Source organism: Euleptes europaea, chromosome 3 (assembly GCF_029931775.1).
Source record: "Euleptes europaea isolate rEulEur1 chromosome 3, rEulEur1.hap1, whole genome shotgun sequence".
NCBI classification, from domain to species: domain Eukaryota; kingdom Metazoa; phylum Chordata; class Lepidosauria; order Squamata; family Sphaerodactylidae; genus Euleptes; species Euleptes europaea.
Window position 1 is genome coordinate 78,198,832 of NC_079314.1, and position 22,896 is coordinate 78,221,727.

Consider the following 22,896-nt stretch of genomic DNA (forward strand, 5'->3'; position numbering starts at 1 on the left):
GTTTCTGTCACAAGCTTACAGCTTGGTAGATCTCATGCTCCCACCAGGGTGCTGACAGTGGGTTCCAGGTCTGGAAATTCTGAAGACCAGTGGTTTAGAATATATTGAATCTTGAAGATAAAATTGTACCAGTAGTACTCAAATGTAAATTCAGATAAGGTTAAAAATAGGGAAGGTTTAAAATCCAACATCTCCAAAAGAGAAGTACTTAATAGGAAGCAAAAAAGATGTTCTTCTAAATAATACTCTTTTTATTAATAACTGTTGAGACTTGAAGTTAATTTCCTTTGAATAATACATTTTCCTAATAATTGCAAATCGCTTAATGATTCTGTTTTTATAATAAAATTGATTATTCACATTAAATTACTGTAATTATGCACTCACTTGAAGTAATTTACAACTGATCATGTAGTGTGCAGTTCTCTGTAGCCTAACCTGCAGAGTTTTTGTTAGTTAATGTTTTTAATTTTATTCTTTGTTCACTCTGGTTAATATAGCATGCAGTTAATAAATCACAATACATATCAGTCTGTTATTGCAAACAGAACAGTATAAGGGAGTCCTGCAGTGCTAAAAGAGTTTTTGGCATCAATTTTTTTGTTTCCCATTTTAAAAATAAAATAGAGTACAAAATTTCAAAGCACTAGGAATAATAATTGGTTGTTTGATGGATCCTTTGCTCAATGACCCAGTAGATCTTTTCTGTTGTTCTGGGATATGGGCTTTGATTGTTGTTGTTATTTATTACAGCTATTAACATATGCTAATTCTACTACAATGATCTTAGTCTGCCTTGATGGTTCTTGTGGAAAATCTGGGTACAGAGTCGAATTGGAGAGAATGACCGTGTTGATTGTCTTTGAGTCATCAGAAGCTTTTGATACTATTGACAGTTCTGTAACTCTGGACCACCTGCAGAGTCAGATGTCCAGGCCATTGGCCACTAGATGTCCAGGTGACTGCTTTACAGTGGATCCAGTACTGTAATCACAGAGTACTGGATTTGTAAAGGTAAAGGTCCCCTGTGCAAGCACCGGGTCATTCCTGACCCATGGGGTGACGTCACATCCTGACGTTTACTAGGCAGACTTTGTTTACGGGGTGGTTTGCCAGTGCCTTCCCCAGTCTTCTCCCCTTTACCCCCAGCAAGCTGGGTTTTCATTTTACCGACCTCAGAAAGATGGACGGCTGAGTCGACCTCAAGCCGGCTACCTAAAACCGACTCCATCGGGATCGAACTCAGGTCATGAGCAGAGCTTGGACTGCAGTACTGCAGCTTACCACTTTGCGCCACAGGGCTCTTTGTACCAGAATTCAAATTTCACTGAGCTATGAAACTTGCCTAATGGGTTTATGTCAGAATCAACTAGAAAGGCTGAGATTAGGCATCTTAATGAGTACTTAGGTTTATTAGGCACCGAGGGAAAAACTGGGATAAGCCAATCGTGTTAAAACGAGATGGCTGCCACTTGAGCCAGTATGAACCTGGATGTTTGCTCTTGATGCCGAAAAAGTCACTAAGCAGTGAACTAACTTCTCAGAGAAATCTGACAGGAACAAGGAAGCATCCCTAATAGATGCAGGCATAAACGTTCCAGTTAATCTAAATGAGAACAGGCTAGAAGAATGTGACATCAGACAGAATTAAGTTAAGCCTAGTCTTGTAAAGATATCAGAGTGTTAAAGGAGAAAATGGATGCTTGGAAACAAAAACAAGATCTAAGTATTTATAGTCAGGATGGGAGAACTGGAGTGCTTGTTGCTAAACAACAGCATAGATATAATGAGCATTACAATTTTTTTGTAGAATGGATAAAATCAGTGGAGTATGGTTACCTGAATATGAGCTGTATAAATACGGCCAGTTGAGGGTGGAAATATACTGGGTGTCAAGGCATATAGAGCAGGAAACCAGAAAACCTAACAAAAATAAACTTGACCGCAGAATCTGTGTGATTGAATACTAACCCCTGAAGGATCCAATAGTACTGGGGATGTATTATTGGTTAACTGACCAAAATTCTACAGGGTGTCTTGAAATAGGAAAACAGATTAGTGAGGCAACCAAAGGAGAGAATAGAAGAATTTACCCTCACATTGACAAGTACATGTGCAGTTGTTTAGAATGACGCAGAATGTCTAGATATCATAAACAGCTCACTGCGGTCATAGACCTAATCAATTATTATATATTTAAAACAGCTCACTTTGTAGATCTGACAGGGAAGGGGAGATAACTATAGATGTAAAGTGTAATTCTAAAACAGTGTTATATCCTTCTACGAATTGATGTCAATGTGCTTACCACGGTGTAACTCTGCTTATGACTGCACTGTTAATCCTGACTGTAAAGGGTTAAAAAACAGGAAACAATGGATGGATTGTTCCCTGAACAGAAGCAAGTAAGTACTGGCATGTAAGATCCTCAAGAATGAGAGCTATTTAACTTGAGACAACATGAAAATGATTTATAAAATTATATATGATGTAAAGGAAGAAGAAGAAGAGGAAGAGGAGTAGTAGTTGGTTTTTATATGCTGACTTTCTGTACCACTTAAGGAAGACGTGGGGACGTGGGGGGGAGGTAGGTGTTAATTTTCTGCATTGGGCAGGGGGTTGGACTAGATGACCCTGATGGTCCCTTCCAACTCTATGATTCTATGATTCTAAGACTCAAACCGGCTTACAATCACCTTCCCTTCTCCTCACAACAGACACCCTGTGAGGTGGGTGGGGCTGTGAGAGTGTGACTAGGCCAAGGTCACCCAGCTGGCTTCGTGTGTAGGAGTGGGGAAACAAATCCAGTTCACCAGATTAGCCTCCGCCGCTCATGTGGAGGAGTGGGGAATCAAACCTGGTTCTCCAGATCAGAGTCCACTGCTTGAACCCACGGCTTTTAACCACTACACCACGCTGGCTCAATAATGAACTTGTTTTGCTCTCATAATACTGAACTCGGGGTCACAGAATGAAAATTTGATGAGTGGTAGCTTCGTTCAGATTTCTCCATGCAATACTAATTAACTTATGGAGTTTACAGCCACAGCATTTAGTAATGGTTACAAGTTTAGATGGTGTTAAAAGGAGACTGGATAAATTCATGGAGTCTAGGTAATCAGCCATTGTTGAACTGCTCTTAGCTTGTGGTGTTATATATGCTCTACTTCTTGCTCTCTTCTTAAGACCCAGAAGAATTGGGTGGGAACAATAGAACTTTGTTTTCAAAGGTGCCTTGGAGAGGGTGTTCTTTTTTGTATACTTGTGTTCAGTCCCACACCTACTGTATTATTTTCTTTTATTAAGAAACTTTGCTGTTAGACTTAATTGTTTTATCATATTTTGTCCTTTGCAAACTGACTAGTCTTTCTCCTACTTATAATCTGTCCAGGCCCACTGCATTATTGTGTTTTTCCAGGAATCTTTTCTGCTAGATTCAAATGCTTTTATTATATTTTGTAAGTCATTTGCAGAATGATGGAATGTTTTTATCATATTTGAAATCAAGTTTGAATCCCAGTAAAAAAAGACAGACTATTAATGAACCTAATAATATTAAATAATGTTATACAACTCTGTACTTGGTATATTCCTGATGAGATCGATTTATGTAATGGTGTTTCATTTCTCAACCCCACCCTTTGTAGTAATTTGTAAATTACAGTGTATATATCCTCTGATGATGATGTGGTCATTTTGACCCTTATGCGTGTTGGAAAAAAACCACCCTGAAATTTTTATATAGAGGGTGAAATGAACAAAAAAATATTTTCTTATAATTCTTCCCTGCTGTCTTTACCTTTACTCTATTCTGATATTGTCAAAGGAAATACTTACTAAAAGTCCCCCCACCACAACCATTTATTTGGCAGCTGGTGGTATGGTTGATGAAACATCTAAGGTTTCTCATTTCTGTGACTTGCTTTTGAGTTTTGTTCAACCCTCACAAAAGATTATGAAAAGAAACTTTTTTGTTTGGGTTAAAATATGTGGATCTTCTGCAGGATGACGTATTATGTTCATAAGCCACTTTGCAGGTTCTCAGAACTAAAAACCAAAATGAAAATTTCAATAAGTAAATAATAAATGATAATTTGCTGGTAGTTATATAGAAATTAATTAATATGCTAACTCCCAGGAATACAGTATAGAGTTTGTTTGGTCCTGTTTTCTTTTTAATGAAAACTTCTTTCTGACTTTTTTTACATGCTTTATTTGAAGCATTGTGTGTGCTTTCCTTCTTGAGTTCATATCAGTCCTGTCTTTCAGGTCAGTTTCTGCTAGAAGAATCACGCTTGATAGAAGCAGCAGAGATGGCAAAGAAAGCAGCTGAGTTGGATAACACAGAGTTTGATGTGGTTTTCAATGCTGCCCACATGCTCAGGTTAGTTGTTTCTTTTGGTGTCTTAAAGCTGATTCACACGTTCTAAAGTCCACACATAACCAGCATAAGGACTTTGGATCAGACACATGCCTCGAGTTTCACAAGGCAAATTTCTAGGCATTTGGGGCTCAATTTGGATTGAGACCACAACATGCAGGGAGTAGGGGTTTAAGTCTTTTTGCCATGTAATTTTTCTGACCTGAAAGAGTCCCAGAGAAGTCCCTATTTGCCTCACTGGGGAAATATAATGTATTAAGGATTCTACATAAGCTTTCCTAATGGGGCGAATAGCGACACTGACAATTTCAGATTAGATGAGAAAGGCTGAAGCTCCTTCTCCCCATGTATCATGTTTCCAGTCCCCTGTGTGCCTGGGAATTGAGTCCCCAGTACAGAAATCCATGTGTCCCCAACATGGACTTGGTATAGTATGAACAGTTTCATTATGAAAGAATACCTATTATTTCATAAGTTGAATACTTCCTAATATGTATACTTTTATCATATAATATTGATTTACTTAATATTTGTGTTTTACTAAATATTTTGTTTTGAACAAATGATATTGTAAATTATTTTCTTCTAAAGCAAGGAAGCATGAGTTGACCATGCCATGTCTTTTCTGAACTGTTTGAAATGTATTATCATGAATGATAACACATGATAGACACAGATGTAGCTAGTTGCAGTTCTTAGGGGGTTTCTTTGAATTTTCAGATGTGTGAAAACTAACTCAGAGCCAAAACTGAAGTACTTATCTCCAAACACTTTTATCAGCATCAAAAACATCTTTCCCTTTGACAGTTTTGGTGATGATATCAAAAAAGAGGTGAACACCTATTCAGGAAGAAAGCCAAGGTTTATGAATTGGCTTTGTTTGCATGCAGTGATGCTCACACACAGCTGATTCTGATTTGCAGCATTGTGAAATCATGGCATTCACCATGTGATCCCCAGTTTGCTGGGATCATCCATGTGAATATCCAGGAAACATCACCTTCACTGATAACTGATTTTCTTTACCCTCGTTATGATGTAATGTCGTAGTCAAACCTAAGTATCTACATAGCATCACGATTCCTCAATTGCTTGAGATCCCCAGTGTGACTAATTGAGATAGAAGATGTAATGAGAATAACAAGAGGAAGAAGAAGGTGGTGTTGACATTAGGGGTGTGCACCATTTTTTTTTGGGGGGGGGTTACCCAGATTAGAGTTTAATAGATCTGAAAATTTTCAGAAAATAAAAAAGAGCCCTTATACTGATATGGGTCCCCCCCCCCCAGCTTTTTTCAAATATCCAAACATTTTCAGGTCTATTAAACCTTATGGAAAATCTTTGTGGGGCTCTGAGGGGGGCAGCTTTTTAAGGTAGAGACACCAGTTTTGCAGCATACCTGCAGGTGACTCTCCTTAGAAGAACCCCCAAGTTTGGTGAAGATTGGGTCAGGAGGTCAAATTGTATGGGTCCCCAAAGAGGGTGCCCCATCCATTCTCCGTTGTTTAGAAAGGAGAAAAAATGGAGGCCCATAAAATTGGTCTCCCAGAGTCCATCTTTGCCAAACTTGGGAGTTCTTCTAAGGAGAGTCACTTGCAGCTATGCTGCAAATTTGGTGCCTCTGGCTTAAAAGCTGCCCCCCTCCCAGAACTCCACAAAGATTCCCCATATGATATAATGGACCCGAAAAAGCCAGAAAAAAGCTGGAAATTTCCAGCTTTTTCTGGATTCAGCTTTTTTGACTCCATTGAAATGGTGCCCTTTTTTCGGTTCGGTATATCCGAATGCACGCTCCTAGTTGACATCCAGTTCTTTCCACTAGTACTATAGTTGTTGTGTCCCAACAGGGTAGGCTTGAAGCATTTCCTTTCCAGTGCCTTTGACAGTGTTTTGGCCTGTCTGAGCAGCATGAGGCATATATTAGGGCACCCTGACTGTATTTCTCAGGTCTCAAGGGGAAGCTCAGAAGAAAAAAAGAAGAGGCAAACCTTCCAAAAAGGTATAAAAATATTTATTTGTTCATGTTCTCCAAGTTACTACACCTGATGTTTGAGCACCAGGACCAGGCAACACATTATGGAAGACTTGAACAAATAAAAATTGTTTCTAGCAGCTTTTTGTGGTTAGCCTCTTTTATTTTTTCTTGTGGTCTGAAGTTTAGTGGTACTTTTCTCATTTATTTTCAGACCTTTTTCAGCCCATGCAAAAATGTTGCTGACAATAAATGAGTGGTTTTGGCTTAGTCATGAAAGTGGACATTGGGATTTCTCAATGAGCATACGGTATCCTTTCTGCAAACTTGTGTGGTTTGTTTGCATTACTAAATAAGTTTAATAAGCTGAATGATCATCAGTCTCTCAATCTGAAAATTCTTCTCATAGATCTGATAAAGGTCTATTTTTTTAGTTGCACTACAAAGAGGGGGGGAAATCCCTTGTTTTTCTTGCCAATATAATTACTACTTATTGGGGATGGTTTCAGTTTGTTTGTTCGAGAAGCATATTAAAATTCAAGAACCATAAAGTTTAATTGTGAGATTAATTCATGTTACGCTTGAATTTGAATCAGTTGTTTGGAATGTGCCATCAATCCATTTTTATAATTGCCTAAAAAGTCAAGTGGAAGTTTATAATGTAAATTAGCTTAAAAATGTGAATATCAAAAGGGATTCACATGAATTATATAATGTTTAGAAGGGATTAATTATACAGAGCAAATAATTTTTTCATGATTTATCTGCAGATTGTGTTCTCAATGTGAATTCAACTGTAATATTTGTTTTTCTCTGTTCTGATAGACAAGCTAGCCTCAATGAAGCAGCTGAAAAGTACTATAAAATGGCAGCTGAACTGAGACCTAATGTAAGTACTTTCCTGGAAAGATTCACAAGATAAAGTGACATGCTCACATTATATGCTCCAACTGCCCCCTTTTACCAGGGCAGGTCCTTTACTGATCCATGCACTTGGTAAATCACTGTCCCTAGTTTTGCTTTTACTCTGAGTTACTAGAATGGTTGTTTCAGTTCCTTCCTCTAAATCCATCAAAAATTAATAGTGCAAGACTCCGTTGAGGAGTTACTCCAGACTAAGCCCACTGCGTAGGATTGCACTAAGACTCTGATGGGGCAATGGATATATCATTCTTATCTCTAGTGATCATGTTGGTAAACAAACAATAAAGCAGCAGGCAGTGCCAATCTATGATTTCACTGCAGGTGCTGAGTAAATTTTGAACTGTGGATAATATATTAGTTATGTTTTTCAAGTGTATCAATAACCGAAGGAGCATAATATTTTTTTTAATCAGTGGAATATAGGTTATTTATAGAGTAAACCAGCACAGCAAATAGTGTAGAGTGTCTAGCAGTGAGACATGAAGTCATTCTTGATATTAAAACTTAATGTGTGTGTGTTAAGTGCCGTCAAGTCGCTTCCGACTCATGGCGACCCTATGAATGAAAGTCCTCCAAAATGTCCTTTCTTTAACAGCCTTGCTCAGATCTTGCAAATTGAAGGCTGTGGCTTCCTTTATTGAGTCAATCCATCTCTTGTTGGGTCTTCCTCTTTTCCTGCTGCCCTCAACTTTTCCTATCATGACGTCTTTTCCAGTGACTCTTGTCGTCTCATGACGTGACCAAAATACGACAGCCTCAGTTTAGTCATTTTAGCTTCTAGGGTCAGTTCAGGCTTGATTTGATCTATAACCCACTGATTTGTTTTTTTTGCAGTCCACGGAATCCGTAACACTCTCCTCCAACACCACCTTAATAGCTTGCCTATTTTCACATGTGAAATGTTGAATGGTATGTTATAGTTGCAAAAATACGTAGTACAAGTAAGAACCTGCAAGGCCTTGTGGGAGGCATCTCATTTCCATCTCCCCCACTATTTCCTCTTTCCCTTTCCTGAAAGCCCCCATAACCTCTCTCATTTTCCTATTTCCTTCTGTCCTTCAAGGGTTGCCAACCTCCAGGTTGGGCCTGGAGATCTCCTGGAATCACAAAAGATTTCACAACTACAGAATTCAGTTCCCCCTTAGGGTTGCCAGCTCCAGGTTGGGAAATTCATGGAGATTTGGGGATGGAGCCTTGAAAGGCAAGGTATGGTTAGGGAAGCAACCTCAGCAGGGTATAAAGCCTTAGAGTCCACCCTCCAATACAGCCTCTACCTAGGAAAAGTGTTTGTTTGTTTGTTTGTTTTTCAATTTATAATCCACCTCAATTCCTGGTCAAAACCAGGCTCAGGGCGGCTAACATATAAAACCATACAATTCTGTCGAAAACAGTAAAATCATTCTCAATAAAACCACACATGATTCAGAAACTTTAAAACAATAAATAATAAATAGGTGGTGCTTAAATCTTAAAATCGCTGTGGCCCTCAGGCAGCCAGGGCCCCAATTCCATTGATGGTATGACCACAGTATAGAAAAGGAAAAGGGGGAGAGGCCAGCATAGACAAAAAACCATAGCTGTCCTCAACCATAGGCTTGGTGGAACAACTCCATTTTGCAGGCCTTGCAGACTTGTTTAAGATCCCGCAGGGCCCTAGTCTCATGCGAAAGAGAGTTCCACCAGGCTGGGGCCAGGGCCAAAAAGGCCCAAAGGGTGCCACTGCGATATCTCCCCCTTAAGCGATACCCTCTGTCTCCGACCCTGTAGAAAAGAGCAGAGCCATTGAAGGGCTACACCCCAAATTCCAATGTCGGTGAGGCAGTGGTCAAGGAGATGATGGTCGGCCATGTCAAAGGCTGCTTGCCCAGTTGCATGGTGCCGGCCACTGGGCCACGACTGTTACCATGGTAGGGAACCCTCAAGGGCTTGTAAGGTGGCACCTCACTTTCTTCTCTATCCCCCTCCCCAAACTATTTCCTCTTTCCATACTCCTGGCAACCTGCTAACCATCTCCCCTTTTCCTGCCTCATTCTCATCTTCTCAGCTATTCAACAACCTGTATTTTTATTTATTATATTATATGTATATTTATTATTTATTTACTTCATTTAGACTCCACCTTTCTCCACAGTAGGGACTAAAGCAGCTTACTATAGTCTCCTCTCCTTTTTATACTCACAACAACCCTGTAAGGTAGGGTAGGCTGCAAATATGTGACTGGTCCAAAATCACCGTGAATTTCCACAGCCAGTTGGAGATTAGAACCTGGGTCTTTTAGACCCTGCTCTGAAGCTCTAACCACTACATCAAACTGGCTTTCATGTTGAGGCTGCTGTTGAGTAGCAGCAAGGAGCCAGGCCTAGTTGAGTCAGGTAGTATCAAGTCCGCCAGAAATTGCTTCGAGGTCTAGGATTGCCAGCCTCCAGCCTGCCTGAAGATCCCAGAATTACAACTGAACTCCAAATGACAGAAATCTGCCCCCTGGGCTCTATGGCATTATACCCTGCCAAGATCTCTTTGCCTCCCTAAACCCTGCCCTCCTCAAAATCCACAAAATCTCCAGGAATTTGCCAATCTGGAGCTGACAACCCTAGCAAGGCCTGGTCCAATGAGTCCTCCCTCAAAAGCCAAAGTAGGCTCGGAAAGGGCCCTGCTCCCCCTTGCTTTCACTGATAGAATCAATCCTCAGGATACTGTGGTTGCCTAGCAACAGCTACTGAGGGAATCTGTGTTTTTTAAGTTACAGGCACTCTTTTTATTATTTTCATTTTTAAACCCTCAATGTATTATTATTATTTAGATTTCAGATTTTTATGCAAGCCTGGGGCCCTTTTCAGATTTGTAGAATGTCTTGCCCTTTCATAGCTCCAGTCACTGGATTTAAGTATCTAAAATTTTGGCCAACTTCGCTATTAGAATGTAAGATAGAATTTAGCATAGTTCATTAAGAGAGTATATGATGATCAGTACTGGGAGATATTTAATTGGTGTTTCAGATTTTTAAAATTATTTAAAATAGCACTGTTTTCTAGTAATGTTTTCAGGGAGAAAGTTAATTTTCATTGTTGACCAATTCCCTATATAACTTAGCATGTTTACATATCCTACTTTTTGAAATGTAGATTTTCTTGCTTCCCAAACCCTTAAATAACCCTTTGTTCAAAAGTGTAATATAATTAACCATAGCAGATATGCTGCTCAGAGATTTGCCACTTTCATCCAGAAATCTTAGAGTTAAAGAATTGCTTTTCAATCCCCATCCACTCTGCCCAGCTATGAAGTGGAAGCTGTAGTTGTTTGGCCCAAAGGTGCTGTGCTCCTAAGCCCCTCTTTTCTGAGTATCTGTGTGCATGTGTGGGTTGTCACGCTGTTTAAATCAAAGCTTTTTGAAGTGATGGAGTGGAAACAGCTGCATCTGACAAGGTGCTGAAGGTATAGGGTTTAAAGCTGTCAAAAGCGGCTGATTGCAAGTGGGTTGATATGAGACCGGGAATGGCGGCTTCAGGTCATGGCATCTTCATGAGGAATGCACCAAGGTTGCAGGCTAAAAAGCCCAATATCTGGTAGGCTTTTATTTGATACACCAGAGACTAGACTTCAAAGTGTCCTTCCTTTTTAAGAGCAGATGTGTGGGTAATTTCAGTAGCCTTCTTGTGAGATGACTTTAAAAAAACAACACTGCAGACATTTAAAAAGGAAAAGGCCCTGAAGTGTTGTATCTCTCCATAAATACTGTTCCTTGCAACACAGAGACAGAATTTAATTTGAAAGAAACAAGTTATATATTGGAAAAGGTCATCAAATTGAGTTAATTTGATTTTTACCCAATAAAACTAGCCTGAAGTGCACTTTTAAAGTATCTACTATCTTAGTTTCTGAACATAACAGAACCATTACTAGTAATATATTATCTCAGAGAGTAGCACCTTCAGAAATAGTACCAATTGTGGTAAGAAAACTGCCTCAGTAAGTTTCTTTTGGAAGGCTTTTGCTGTTATTAAACAGAATTAATATTTTACCTACCCAATGTATTCTGATAACACTGAGACTAAGATATGCATACAGCCAGTAACTTTCTAGAGAAGAGTGGAATACCTTTTTCTGCCCTAAGAAGCTGTGGAAGTGTAATGGAATGAATCCACTTTAGTCTGCCAAGACTCTAGTGTATACTTCAGCATCCATTAATTTGAAGGGGTTCAGCATCCTTTCTGAATGGCTCAACTGAATAAATAGAATGGCCAGTAAATAGAAGGAATTAGCTACAATTGTCAGTTTGGGGTGTACCACACAGAGACAAATTTAGACTTTCTACCAAGTTTAAACATAATAGGAGAATACAGATAGTCATGGGTCTCTAATGTACTGTATGATACAAGAGTTTCCAAATTTTTCCTTGCTGCATTTCTAATGTATATTGTAAGTGTATAATTAAAGCGCCCTGACCTGGATGGCCCAGGGTAGCCCCATCTCATCAGATCCCAGAAGCTAAGCAGGGCCAGCCTTGGTTAGTATTTGGTTGGGTGACCACCAAGGAATACCAGGGGTGCTATGCAGAGGAAGCCAATGGCAAACCACCCCTGTTAGATTCTTGTTTTGAAAATCCCATAAGGGATTGCCATAAGTCGGCTGTGACGTGATGGCACTTTATACACACACATACTTAAAGCAGGACAATCCTATGCTAAATTACTCCAATCTGCCCACATTAATTTCAATGGGTTTAGACTCCAGTAACTCTTACATAGATTTGCATAGATCACCTACAGTATCTTTAAGGTCTCCCGTTGACAAACTATAAAGAGGTGTATTTTTCCCCAACTCATCCAGAAATCATTTTTGTAAGCTGATGCGTCATGAATGAAGTTTTTCTTAACAAAACATAACCATATTGAAACTCTGACATTCAGTGCAATTCTGAGGAAAGTTACTCTAGCCTAAGCCCATCAGTTTCAATGGGCTTAGACTGGGGTATCTCTGCATAGTATTGTGCTGCTGTGGTGGTGGAGGGAAGTAGGTGGGAGGCTGGGAGGCTGATGGGGGGCACAGAGAAAGAATGATGGTGTGGGGAGCAGAAAGAAAAAGAAAGAGTGATGGGGTGGGGGCAGAAACAGTGAAAGTAAGTGACAGGCACGGAGGAGAGAGTAAGGATTGGCAGGAGGGGGGAAGAGTGAGAGACTGAGAGAAGTAGGGAGAGAGGGAAGGAAGGAAGAGTGGAAAGAATGGGATAGCTGCTCCCGCATGTTTCTTGCAGGTCCCCACTTGTTGCATTATAAATCTAAATACTTGAAGCCTTACATTGCTTCTGTCTGTCCTGGTGTTCCTAGGATTTATCCTTTAGGATTTAATCCCTCTCTACAATTGGGAATTCAATGCAACAATCTTCAATCAAAATTTACAAGCTTCAAAAAGCGGAATCCCAGGGATAGTGAAAAACTGTGCCTTTGCTTTCATCTTCCTTTTTAAAAACCTGTTTTCCTTCTGTGTTTGTATGAGGAACCTTAGGAAAGCCAGAGAAGTGCTGTTACTTTGATTCCTAAATCATGGTGTCTCGGAAGTGTAGCCATGGCAATTTTTGCAGAAGCACTGCACTGGATCCGGACAGCTGTGAAACACTGCTCATTGAAAGTTTCATTGATGGTAATTTGATTCATTGAGCAGAGGGACAGGTAGCCATTTCTTAACCAATCCTAAATCATTTTTTCCCTTACCTGCTCCATTTCCCACAGGACATTTGCATGTTTTTATAGTCTTGCAAAAATAACATGTAGTTGTCACTTTAGTCATATTTTGGTTCTGTGCTGCTTCTTGCTTTGTGGAAATAGCCAGTTTATATAAATAATATATACAATTGAATATTTTGTGTAAATTATCTCTTACAATTTTACTTTACATACTTTTCAAATCATGTTCTTCAAGGGAAAAAGGTATGCTTATGTGACTGCTTGGAAGTGCAGTTATAGAGAACTGCCAGGCTTTGGAGATGGTGGCATGTGATTATTTTTGAATGCCTTTTATTTTAAAATGCATGAATTAAGTTGGGACAACTGAGTAGCAGTTGTATGAAGAATAGACACATAGCTGTGCTTTTTATTCTCTTCTTTTAGTTTCAATCTTACAGTAACATAGCAGTAGATATAGAACTGCCTACATCTTTTTCTTCCTGAGCTGCCATTGTTTGTGTCTTTTGAATGTACCCCTTGATGGCAATCAAAAGTAAAATACAGTGAAATATGGAATTCACAGCAAGCCTATTCACGTTTCAGAAATGAAGCCATCAGTTTGACTCAATTAAAAAGAGTCCAGCAAGGTTTCCACCCTTTGCATTGTATTTCAGTCACACTCTAGAAATCCCATGAATTAATATTCAATTAAAACTGATGATAAGAGTATTTTTAGTTTGCTTAGACTATACATTCGCTCATTAACTAATGCACTTCCATGATACTATTCTAAACTCTTCTTTCAAAAATATAGCATATGCCTAGTATACGTTTATAAGTTTGGGTTTAGTATTCACACTTGCACATTTCTTCCTGGTTTTGTCCTACTACCATAAGAACCTGTTGATCCTTATTCAAGTTCAGGGAGTATATAAGTATGATAGCTTATGGAAAGGCATTTGTTTTACCTTTCTGCAAATAAGCATAGAAGTTAATATCTGATTTGTTTTGCTGCATTCTGAGAATTAGGCCTGACAATGTTTGAGGTTACAGACATCAAGGTGGGGCTGAGAATTCTCCCAGAATTACAACTGGTCTCCAGAATACAGAAAGCCAAACTAGACGTGTTAAAAATGTCATATTTAGTTTGAAACAGAGATTAGTTCCCCTGAAGAAAATGGCAGTTTCAAAAGACAGTAGGACTGCCATTTTCTTGCTCCCAGTGGGAGATCCCCTGCTTTGGGCCACTGACCTCCGCCGCTGCTCGATAGGCAGCAATGTAAAAATAAGAGGAAAAAAATCATCATTACACTAATGGTATGGCATCATTTCTGAGGCAAACGTGAAAGAGACATCATGTTACTCTAGGATTCAGCAGAATTTCTGTGGTTTTGCTGCTGAATCCTAGTCTGGCATCACGTAACTACCATGTTCACCCCAGAAATGATTTTGTGTCATCAGTGCACAGGGACCCTCTATGTCCCTGCCCCCAATATTCTGCCAGGTGGCAGACAGTGGCTGGCAACCCTAGAGGGCAGACTTTCAGGCATCACATGCCCACTGAATTCCCTGTGTGTGTGTGTGTGAGTGAGTGTGTCGTCAAGTCGCTTCCGACTCATGGCGACCCTATGAATAAAAGTCCTCCAAAATGTCCTATCTTTGACAGCCTTGCTCAGATCTTGCAAATTGAAGGCTGTGGCTTCCTTTATTGAGTCAATCCATCTTTTGTTGGGTCTTCCTCTTTTCCTGCTCACCTTTTCCTAGCATGACTGTCTTTTCCAGTGACTCTTGTCGTCTCATGATGCGACCAAAATACGATAGCCTCAGTTTAGTCATTTTAGCTTCTATGATCAGTTCAGGCTTGATTTGATCTATAACTCACTGATTTGTTTTTTTGGCAGTCCATGAAACCCGTAACACTCTCCTCCAACACCACATTTCAGAGGAATCCATTTTCTTCCTATCAGCTTTCTTCACTGTCCAGCTTTCACACCCATACATAGTAATAGGGAATACGATGGCATGAATTAATCTAGTCTTGGTGGCCAGTGACACATCCTTACACTTCAAAATCTTTACTAGCTCCTTCATGGCTGCCCTTCCCAGTCTCAATCTCCTTCTAATTTCTTGGCTGCAGTCTCCCTTTTGGTGAATTTACTCCCCTCCCCAAACTCTGCTGTTCCCAAGAAATGCCCCAAATCACCAGAAATTTCCCAAGCTTCAGTTAGCAGCCCTATGTAGTTGAATAAGCAAAAATATCACCACCTGTTTCCTTCTAAATGACATCCTGACCACTGATGCCTAATTCTTGTTGAAGAACTCTAGATGAGGAGATAACCTTGTTTCTGGCTTTGTAGTGAAGATGGAAAAACATTCAGGCATAACCCAACCTGCCTGGCAATCTAGAGTCCAGGAACATATTTTATTTCCCCATTTTTTATGTGCGACAACTATGCAACCTGTTTACATATATGTTCTTGCTTTCCTTTCCTAACTACTTGATTTTCTTATGATAGAAAATAAGCTACTATGTCAGGGTAATGCAACCATCTTCAGCCATGAAACTGGTAAATTTACTTTCATAGTCCTGATCATGTGCCATAATAGATCTCGTTGCTTTGGCAATAGGCAACTGGCCAATTAAAAATAATTACAACCTTTAAAAAAGCAAAGGCACATGAAAATCCAGCCATGATTGAAAAATATAATTGGAAATCCACATGCAGATACTATGGCACTCTCTATGTGATCTTATTACATGGAAATTAGTTATTAGTTCAAAAGCTGATGACCCGAAGCTCAGCTCCACCTGTGTGTGTATTGTAATTGCATCCAAAATATATGGTCTTAAAACAGCATTGGAATATTCTAGTGTTATGCTTGGAAAATATTCTGTTCAGTAGCTCTTCTGTCTTTCTTGCCTTTATGTTTATAGGCATAGTCTCTGGCAAGCACTTCTGGTGTCTGCTGAAAACTGTTTCAAGCTGGCAGTATACACCTTTGATAGTTGATTAAGCACTGCTTGTGCCAAGAAGCAAGGCCAAGATCAAAATGTACTTTTTGACTCCTTTTCTAATTCACATTTAATATTTTACTGCAACATTTGACATTTCCAACCTACATTTCCATGCTTAGTTTTCCTTGTACCCAGTTGGAAGTACATGTCATGCACTTGACCATGTGGAATACATTCAGGAATATAAACCATACAGTGGTAAAGCAACCACAGCAGTCATAAAAGGATGCTTCAAAGCTGTTATAGACCCTCAAATGTTTTCCCAGTGCATGTGCAAATGTGTCTTTACCTGCTGAGCCTTTGGAACCCATAAATACCTTCAGTACTTTCCTTGCCACCACCAAGAGACCCCACAAGGCTTTCAAGGCAAGAGACGTTGAGAAATGGTTTGCCATACCTGTTACAGATCAGTCAGTCCTTCATTCTTTGAATGTGGGTCTACATGCATGTGTGCGACAAGGGCAGGATGCCCCCCTCTCGTTCACATACAGTGAGGGGGGAAAGTATTTGATCCCCTGCTAAATTTGCCCGTTTGCCCTCTGACGAAGAAGTGACCAGTCCATAATTTTAATGGTAGGTTTATTGTAGCTGTGAGAGACAGAATAACAACAGGAAAAACCCCAGAAACCCAGAAGATAAAAGTCAGAGATTGATGTGCATTATAATGAGTGAAATAAGTATTTGATCCCCTATCAACCAGCCAGATTGGGGTTAGGGTTAGGGTTCCCCTGTCGACAGAAGCAATCAATCCATCAGATTCCAAACTAGCCACCATGACCAAGACCAAAGAGCTGTCCAAGGATGTCAGGGACAAGATTGTAGACCCACACAAGGCTGGACTGGGCCACAAGACTATTGCCAAGCAGCTTGGTGAGAAGGTGACAACCCTAACCCTAACTGTCAACCCCCCTCGGTCTGGGGCTTCATGCAAGATCTCATCTCGTGGAGTTGCAATGATCATGAGAACGGTGATGAAGCAGCCCAGAACTACACGGGGGGAACTTGTCAATGATCTCAGGGAGCTGGGACTATAGTCACCATGAAAACAGTTGATAACACACTATGCCGTGAAGGACTGAGATCTTGCAGAGCCCGCAAGGTCCCTTCTCAAGACAACACATGTACAGGCCCGTCTGCAGTTTGCCAATGCACATCTGAATGACCCAGAGGAGAACTGGGTGAAAGTGTTGTGGTCAGATGAGACCAAAATCGAGCTCTTTGGCATCAACTCAACTCGCCGTGTTTGGAGGAGGAGGAATGCTGCCTACGACCCCAAGAACACCATCCCCACCATCAAACATGGAGGGGGACATATTATGCTTTGGGGGTGTTTTTCTGCTAAGGGGACAGGACACCTTCACCGCATTGACGGGACCATGTATCGTCAAATCTTGGGTGAGCACCTCCTTCCCTCAGCCAGGACATTGAAAATGGGTTGAGGATGGGTATTCCAGCATGACAATGACCCAAAACACACAGCCAAGGCAACAAAGGAGTGGCTCAAGAAGAAGCACATTAAGGTCCTGGAGTGGCCTAGCCAGCCTCCAGACCTTAATCCCATCAAAAATCTGTGAAGGGAGCTGAAGGTTCGAGTAACTACACATCAGCCTTGAAATCTTACTGACTTGGAGAGGATCTGCAAAGAGGAGTGGGACAAAATACCTCCTGAGATGTGTGCAAACCTGGTGGCCACCTACAAGAAACATCTGACCTCTGTAATTGCCAACAAGGGTTTTGCCACCAAGTACTAAGTCATCTTTTGCAAAGGGATCAAATACTTATTTCACTCATTATAATGCACATCAATCTCTGACTTTTGTCTTCTGGGTTTCTGGGGTTTTTCCTGTTGTTATTCTGTCTCTCACAGCTACAATAGACCTACCATTAAAATTATGGACTGGTCATTTCTTCGTCAGAGGGCAAACGGGCAAATTCAGCAGGGGATCAAATACTTTTCCCCCTCACTATCTTTATGATAATATGAACTTAAAGCAGTGACAAGTGGGAAAATTAACCCAGGAAGTCTCTCAGAGCCAAAAGTACAAATTGTAACAGTTTTGCTTTTAGGATTTTTCAGAAGCAGGGTGATCACTTTTGGACCAATAAAAAAGGGAGATTTTGGCCAATAAATCATTACCACAGTATACTGAGTGTCTTGCACACAGGCATCTGCAAACAGCAGATGAAATGAGTGACAGGCTAAGGGAAATTCTTCACTGTCTCTTTACCAGGAAGCTGATGTTCTGTGCTCATACATGTGTGGAGTTTGTGGCTCAACTGAAAATTTAAAAAAATAGATCTGTTTTCTTTCCTAAAACATAGGGCTTCATCCATAACAACAACAGACTCAGCTATTCATTTATCTTGCAAAGGTATGTGTTGACTGTATTTCTGTATAGGAGAAAACAACAGTAGTAAGCCAGAATCTTGTTGTGAATACTCATATTGAAATTGTCATGGTAGTTGATAAAAATAGTTTAAATTTACCCAGACTTGTGTTGGACACATTACTGTTGTGTAAATAAGTTTAATTACTTGCTTCTATGACTTACTTTTGTTTTAAGGCATATACAACAACACCAAAACAGAAGTACCCAAAATAAAATTATACATGATGGCTGGATTAGTGTTCATCTTTGTGGCTTCTGTGCAGTCCCACATGGGACTGTTCAGTTGCAGGCCAGCCACGGAGATTTGATTTGTAAAGCTTCTGGAAAGATTGGCTCCATGGAAGACTCCTCCTCCCCTCTACCTTGTGCCTGAGTCAAAGACTCTTCTTGCCCAAATGGTAAAGACGGGAGGGAGCGCTCCTCCTTCAGTTCTCTTTCTGTCACTGTGGAGAGTAGACATATCGTAGCTGCTGATCATTCTTTCCACTGGATTCTGAGGAGAAATGGAGAGTAAGGAGATGGAGTTATTCGAGAAATGTCAGCAATGTGGCACAAAGATGAAACAAAATGATAAGCATTCTGAATGTCTCATGTACCTTGGAGAACCTGACCTTAAATTTCTGGTCTGATAGTTACTGATGTACTGTTGTCTTCATATAAACCATCCACTAGATGGTCATATGCTCCCAAGTGGCATCTATTTACTATACGGGCATCTCAGGGACATATCAAGCCTGACTTTTGTTCATTGTAAAATGTTTTTGACTATCTACTAACTCTTAAAGACTATGGCCTTTCCAACTCATCAATTAAAGTACATTTGGCTGCCATATCAGCATTCCACATAGGCATAGAGAACTGAAGGAGGAGCGCTCCCTCCCTTGGAGGAGTGGGGAATCAAACCCTGTTCTCCAGATTAGAGTCCACCACTCTTTAACACTACACCACGCTGGTTGTCCTTCGTCCAAGTTTGGACTTCCTTCCTAAAGTGGTATCCAAATTCCATCTTGCACAGGACATAATACTGCCATTTCCCCCCCCCCTCAAAAGAAAACCCTCAATCCACTGCTGAGAGAGCATTACGCTTATTAGATGTTTGCAGGGCATTGTTATTTTATTTACTCCACTTTTTTATTTACTTTAAGGGTCCCAATAAAGGGATGGTGGTTACAACTCAATCCCTATCAAGGTGGCTGATCTCCGTCATCAGACTAGCATACGACAAGGCTAATGTAGAGTGCCCTATCCAGCTGAAAGCACATTCTATTAGGGCACAAGCTTCCTCAGCCACATTCAGCTCCAATGTTTATCTGTGCGACACCTGCAGAGCAGCAGCCTTCCAAGTTCATTAAACACTACTCCATGGATGAGGACTCCAGGTATGAGGCAGCTGTTGGGAGAACAGTTCTTCTATCATTATTTCATTAAGCAGCCACACACCCGCTTCCTGGGTAAGTGAGCTTGCTACTCTCCCATGTAAGACTGCACAGAAGCCACAAAGATGAAAACAAGGTTGCACTTACTTGTAACTGTTGTTCATTGAGTAGTCTTATTTGCAGACTCACATCCCTCCCTCCTTTCCCCACTGTGGGCTTCTGGCCATAGTACCATCTTCTGCTCCATGGTGGTGAAGGGAGAACTGAGGAAAGAGAGCTCCCTCCCCCTTGTCATATGACCATCTGGGCAGGAAGAGTCTCTGATTTAGGTGCGAGGCAGAGGGGAAGGGCTGATCCATGGAGCCAGTCTTTCCAGTAGCTTTACAAATCAAATCTCCATGGCTGGCCTATCCCTGCACAGTCCCATATGTGCCTGCACAGAAGACCACTTGATGAACAGTTACAGGTAAGTGCAACCTTGATTTCTTAACCTGATTAACATGTCCTGATTGCAGTTATGTACACATCATTTGTGCTGGCACACCATGGGACTTGTGTTGCCAATGTTGACTATAGCAAAAGTAGCAAGACTGGCATTCATTCATATTTCATCTTCCATTAGACAGACATCCCAACAATAAGTAGGAAAGGGCTGCTGTATGATAATTCCAACAGATTGCTAGATGTGAAAATGACCAAATTGCAGGCCTTGGAATGAAAACACAGCTTGATTTCTATAAACAAAATTTCATTTAACTCCAAATGAAGTCTTATTTAACTCTAAATGGTTGGACAATTGCATGCAGTGATTATATGCTGCACAATCTGAAAGTATTTGGGTTAGAAATCCAGAGGAGTTTAATTATAAGCACTTTGTGAGGTCTGTAACATATACGTTAGTGTTTTATTTTTAAAAAATTATAATCACAGTATTAAAAAATTATAGTGTGTGTCACTATTTAGGATGTTTTATTATACTAATAAAATAATATTTTAAAGTGTGCAGCTTGGTTTCCATATGGATTGAAAGAATAATTGCTGAGAGACTTTTTAAAAACTGTATCAAAGCATTCAATGCATAGCTATTGGAAAAACCTATAGTCCTACTCCTATTGTAGAGGTTCTCTTGGGTTTTTCAGACTGCCATATAATTTGTAATACTTTTAAGTTTTGCATTAATTCATTGCCAGTATGTAATATGGTATAATAGGAATTTGTACAAATGTAAATGGCAGATATCTTTTACCAACTAAGTATATTTCAATTTCAGTTATGGAGGTGCCAAATGAAAGTGGAAAAGAAGTTAAGCGGATGGCAATCTAAAAAGTCAAGGCTTCATTGCATTATGCTAAGAAACTGTCATAATCCGCCCCCCCCCCCAAAGAAAACAAGATAGGCTACATGCTGTTTTAAAGTTCATGCCAAGTTTTTCATCTTACAATTCATAGACCTGGTGTCATAACTCTGAAAGCTGCAAAAATCTGGCACACATTACTGTTGGGATGTATGCAAAATTCTTTTCCCTTTACTTCTTAAGAGGTGACTATAGGCTTTTTTGGCATTTGAGTTTATGGGTGAATTTTTAACTCAGTTATGTAATTTCTAGCGATTTCTAGAATTTTTGACTCAGTGATGTAGTTTCTAGCAATGATCATGGAGCCAAGGCTTGGGTTAATGTATTATGTTTTATATATTTAGATGTGATTCAGTCTAGCAAGAGCTATATGCACTTGGAAGTAGGAGTCATATGATCACATCTCCATATGCAAATTACCACTGTATGTGAAGAACCTTTTCCAAGTTCCTTGTATCCATGTCATTGGATTTATGTAGATAACCAATCGAACAGTACTTTGTTTAGTATGAGAATTAGCCTTGGAAGTCCAATTATATCCCTCCATTTCCCTCTCCCATCACCGAGACTGAAGACTTCCTCGTTTAGAGCTGATCATAACTTGTAATAGTATTGAAGCTATTACATACTGCATTTTGTTGCTTAACAATTTAGCATTCTCTTTTGTAATAATTTGTTAATGCACCTTATTTGGGTATCACAACAGGTGAAGCAGTTAGTTCTAAATTGGGTCCTTTAATCTTGCCACAACCATTGATGGGTGAAGGAGAAAGGAGGGAGCAAGACAGAAGACTTTTTGGTTCATTTTCATCATGAACAAACCATAGATTGTGATGTTAGAATGTAACTTTTTGAATTAGTGCCATAGAGTATTGAACAGATGATTGGCTACAGTGTCGCTTACCTAGTGAAGGAAAGGTTGAATGTAGACCTCACTTCCCTTTCAAACAAAGTGGACAGTATTTGCCTTCTGGGTATTTCATATGCTGTTCTGTGAATTTGTGGAAGATTTGTGGAGGAGTTTCTTAAACCTGAAGCTGCAGTGGGAGAAGCAGATACAGTGTTTCTGGAAATGTGATACTAGAAGTACATGGAACAGCCAAAATGTTTGTGACCCAGTCAAAATTTTAAAAGGCAAACACAGTGGCTGGCATGGGGATTTTTGTTTGTTTGTTTACTGCAGATGCTAGTGTTAGGCTTCTACAACTATGTCATCATTGAAATTCAGAAAACTCAGGAAATAGATGTGCCCAGTCAGTGCATCAGGAGGGTTCAGTATAGACATAAATGTATTTGAAAATTTAGGCAGAGCTATAATAGTCTTTGATTACATTTTGCGCTTACCCATTCCCTCACTGCTTCATTTGTCTACCCATTTAATCAACTGAAAAGAACATAGTCAGCTTCTGATGATGTTCTGCAGGATGAAAGCGTATCCAATTCAAGAGACTGTGAAATGTGTTGATATTCCAGGCATTATGGGGAGTAGCAAATATACAGTATCTTCACCCATTGAGAGAAGACTCTTTCATATACAGTGCTGCACAGCTTACACTTGCCATGAAAACAGTTTGTTTTTTTAGTCTTCTGTGGTTTCCCGGTTTTTTAGAAAATGGTATCTCTTTTCCACAAACATTGAATTTACATGTTCTAGTTGCTTGATAGAGATCAGATGCTGCTTTAAGAGTATCATCACCAAGAGCTTCAAGGGCAGCCTCCATGTCCAAGCCTAACCCCATAAGTAACACTTCGGGGGTCTGTCAGAAAGTAATGCCACTTCTGAAATGATTCAGCTGGGCGCAGTTCTCTTTAGCAATAAAAAA

At 40.0% G+C, this 22,896-nt stretch overlaps 1 protein-coding gene across 1 annotated transcript in view; it reads left to right on the plus strand.

Annotated features, from left to right (window-relative positions):
* Nucleotides 1–22,896, plus strand: part of TMTC2 (transmembrane O-mannosyltransferase targeting cadherins 2) — a 229,399-nt gene that overhangs the window by 200,142 nt on the left and 6,361 nt on the right. The window contains exons 10-11 of the mRNA XM_056846658.1: nucleotides 4,270–4,384; nucleotides 7,179–7,242. Coding sequence (XP_056702636.1) covers nucleotides 4,270–4,384; nucleotides 7,179–7,242 — 179 coding nt within the window. The remainder of the gene's footprint in view (nucleotides 1–4,269; nucleotides 4,385–7,178; nucleotides 7,243–22,896) is intronic.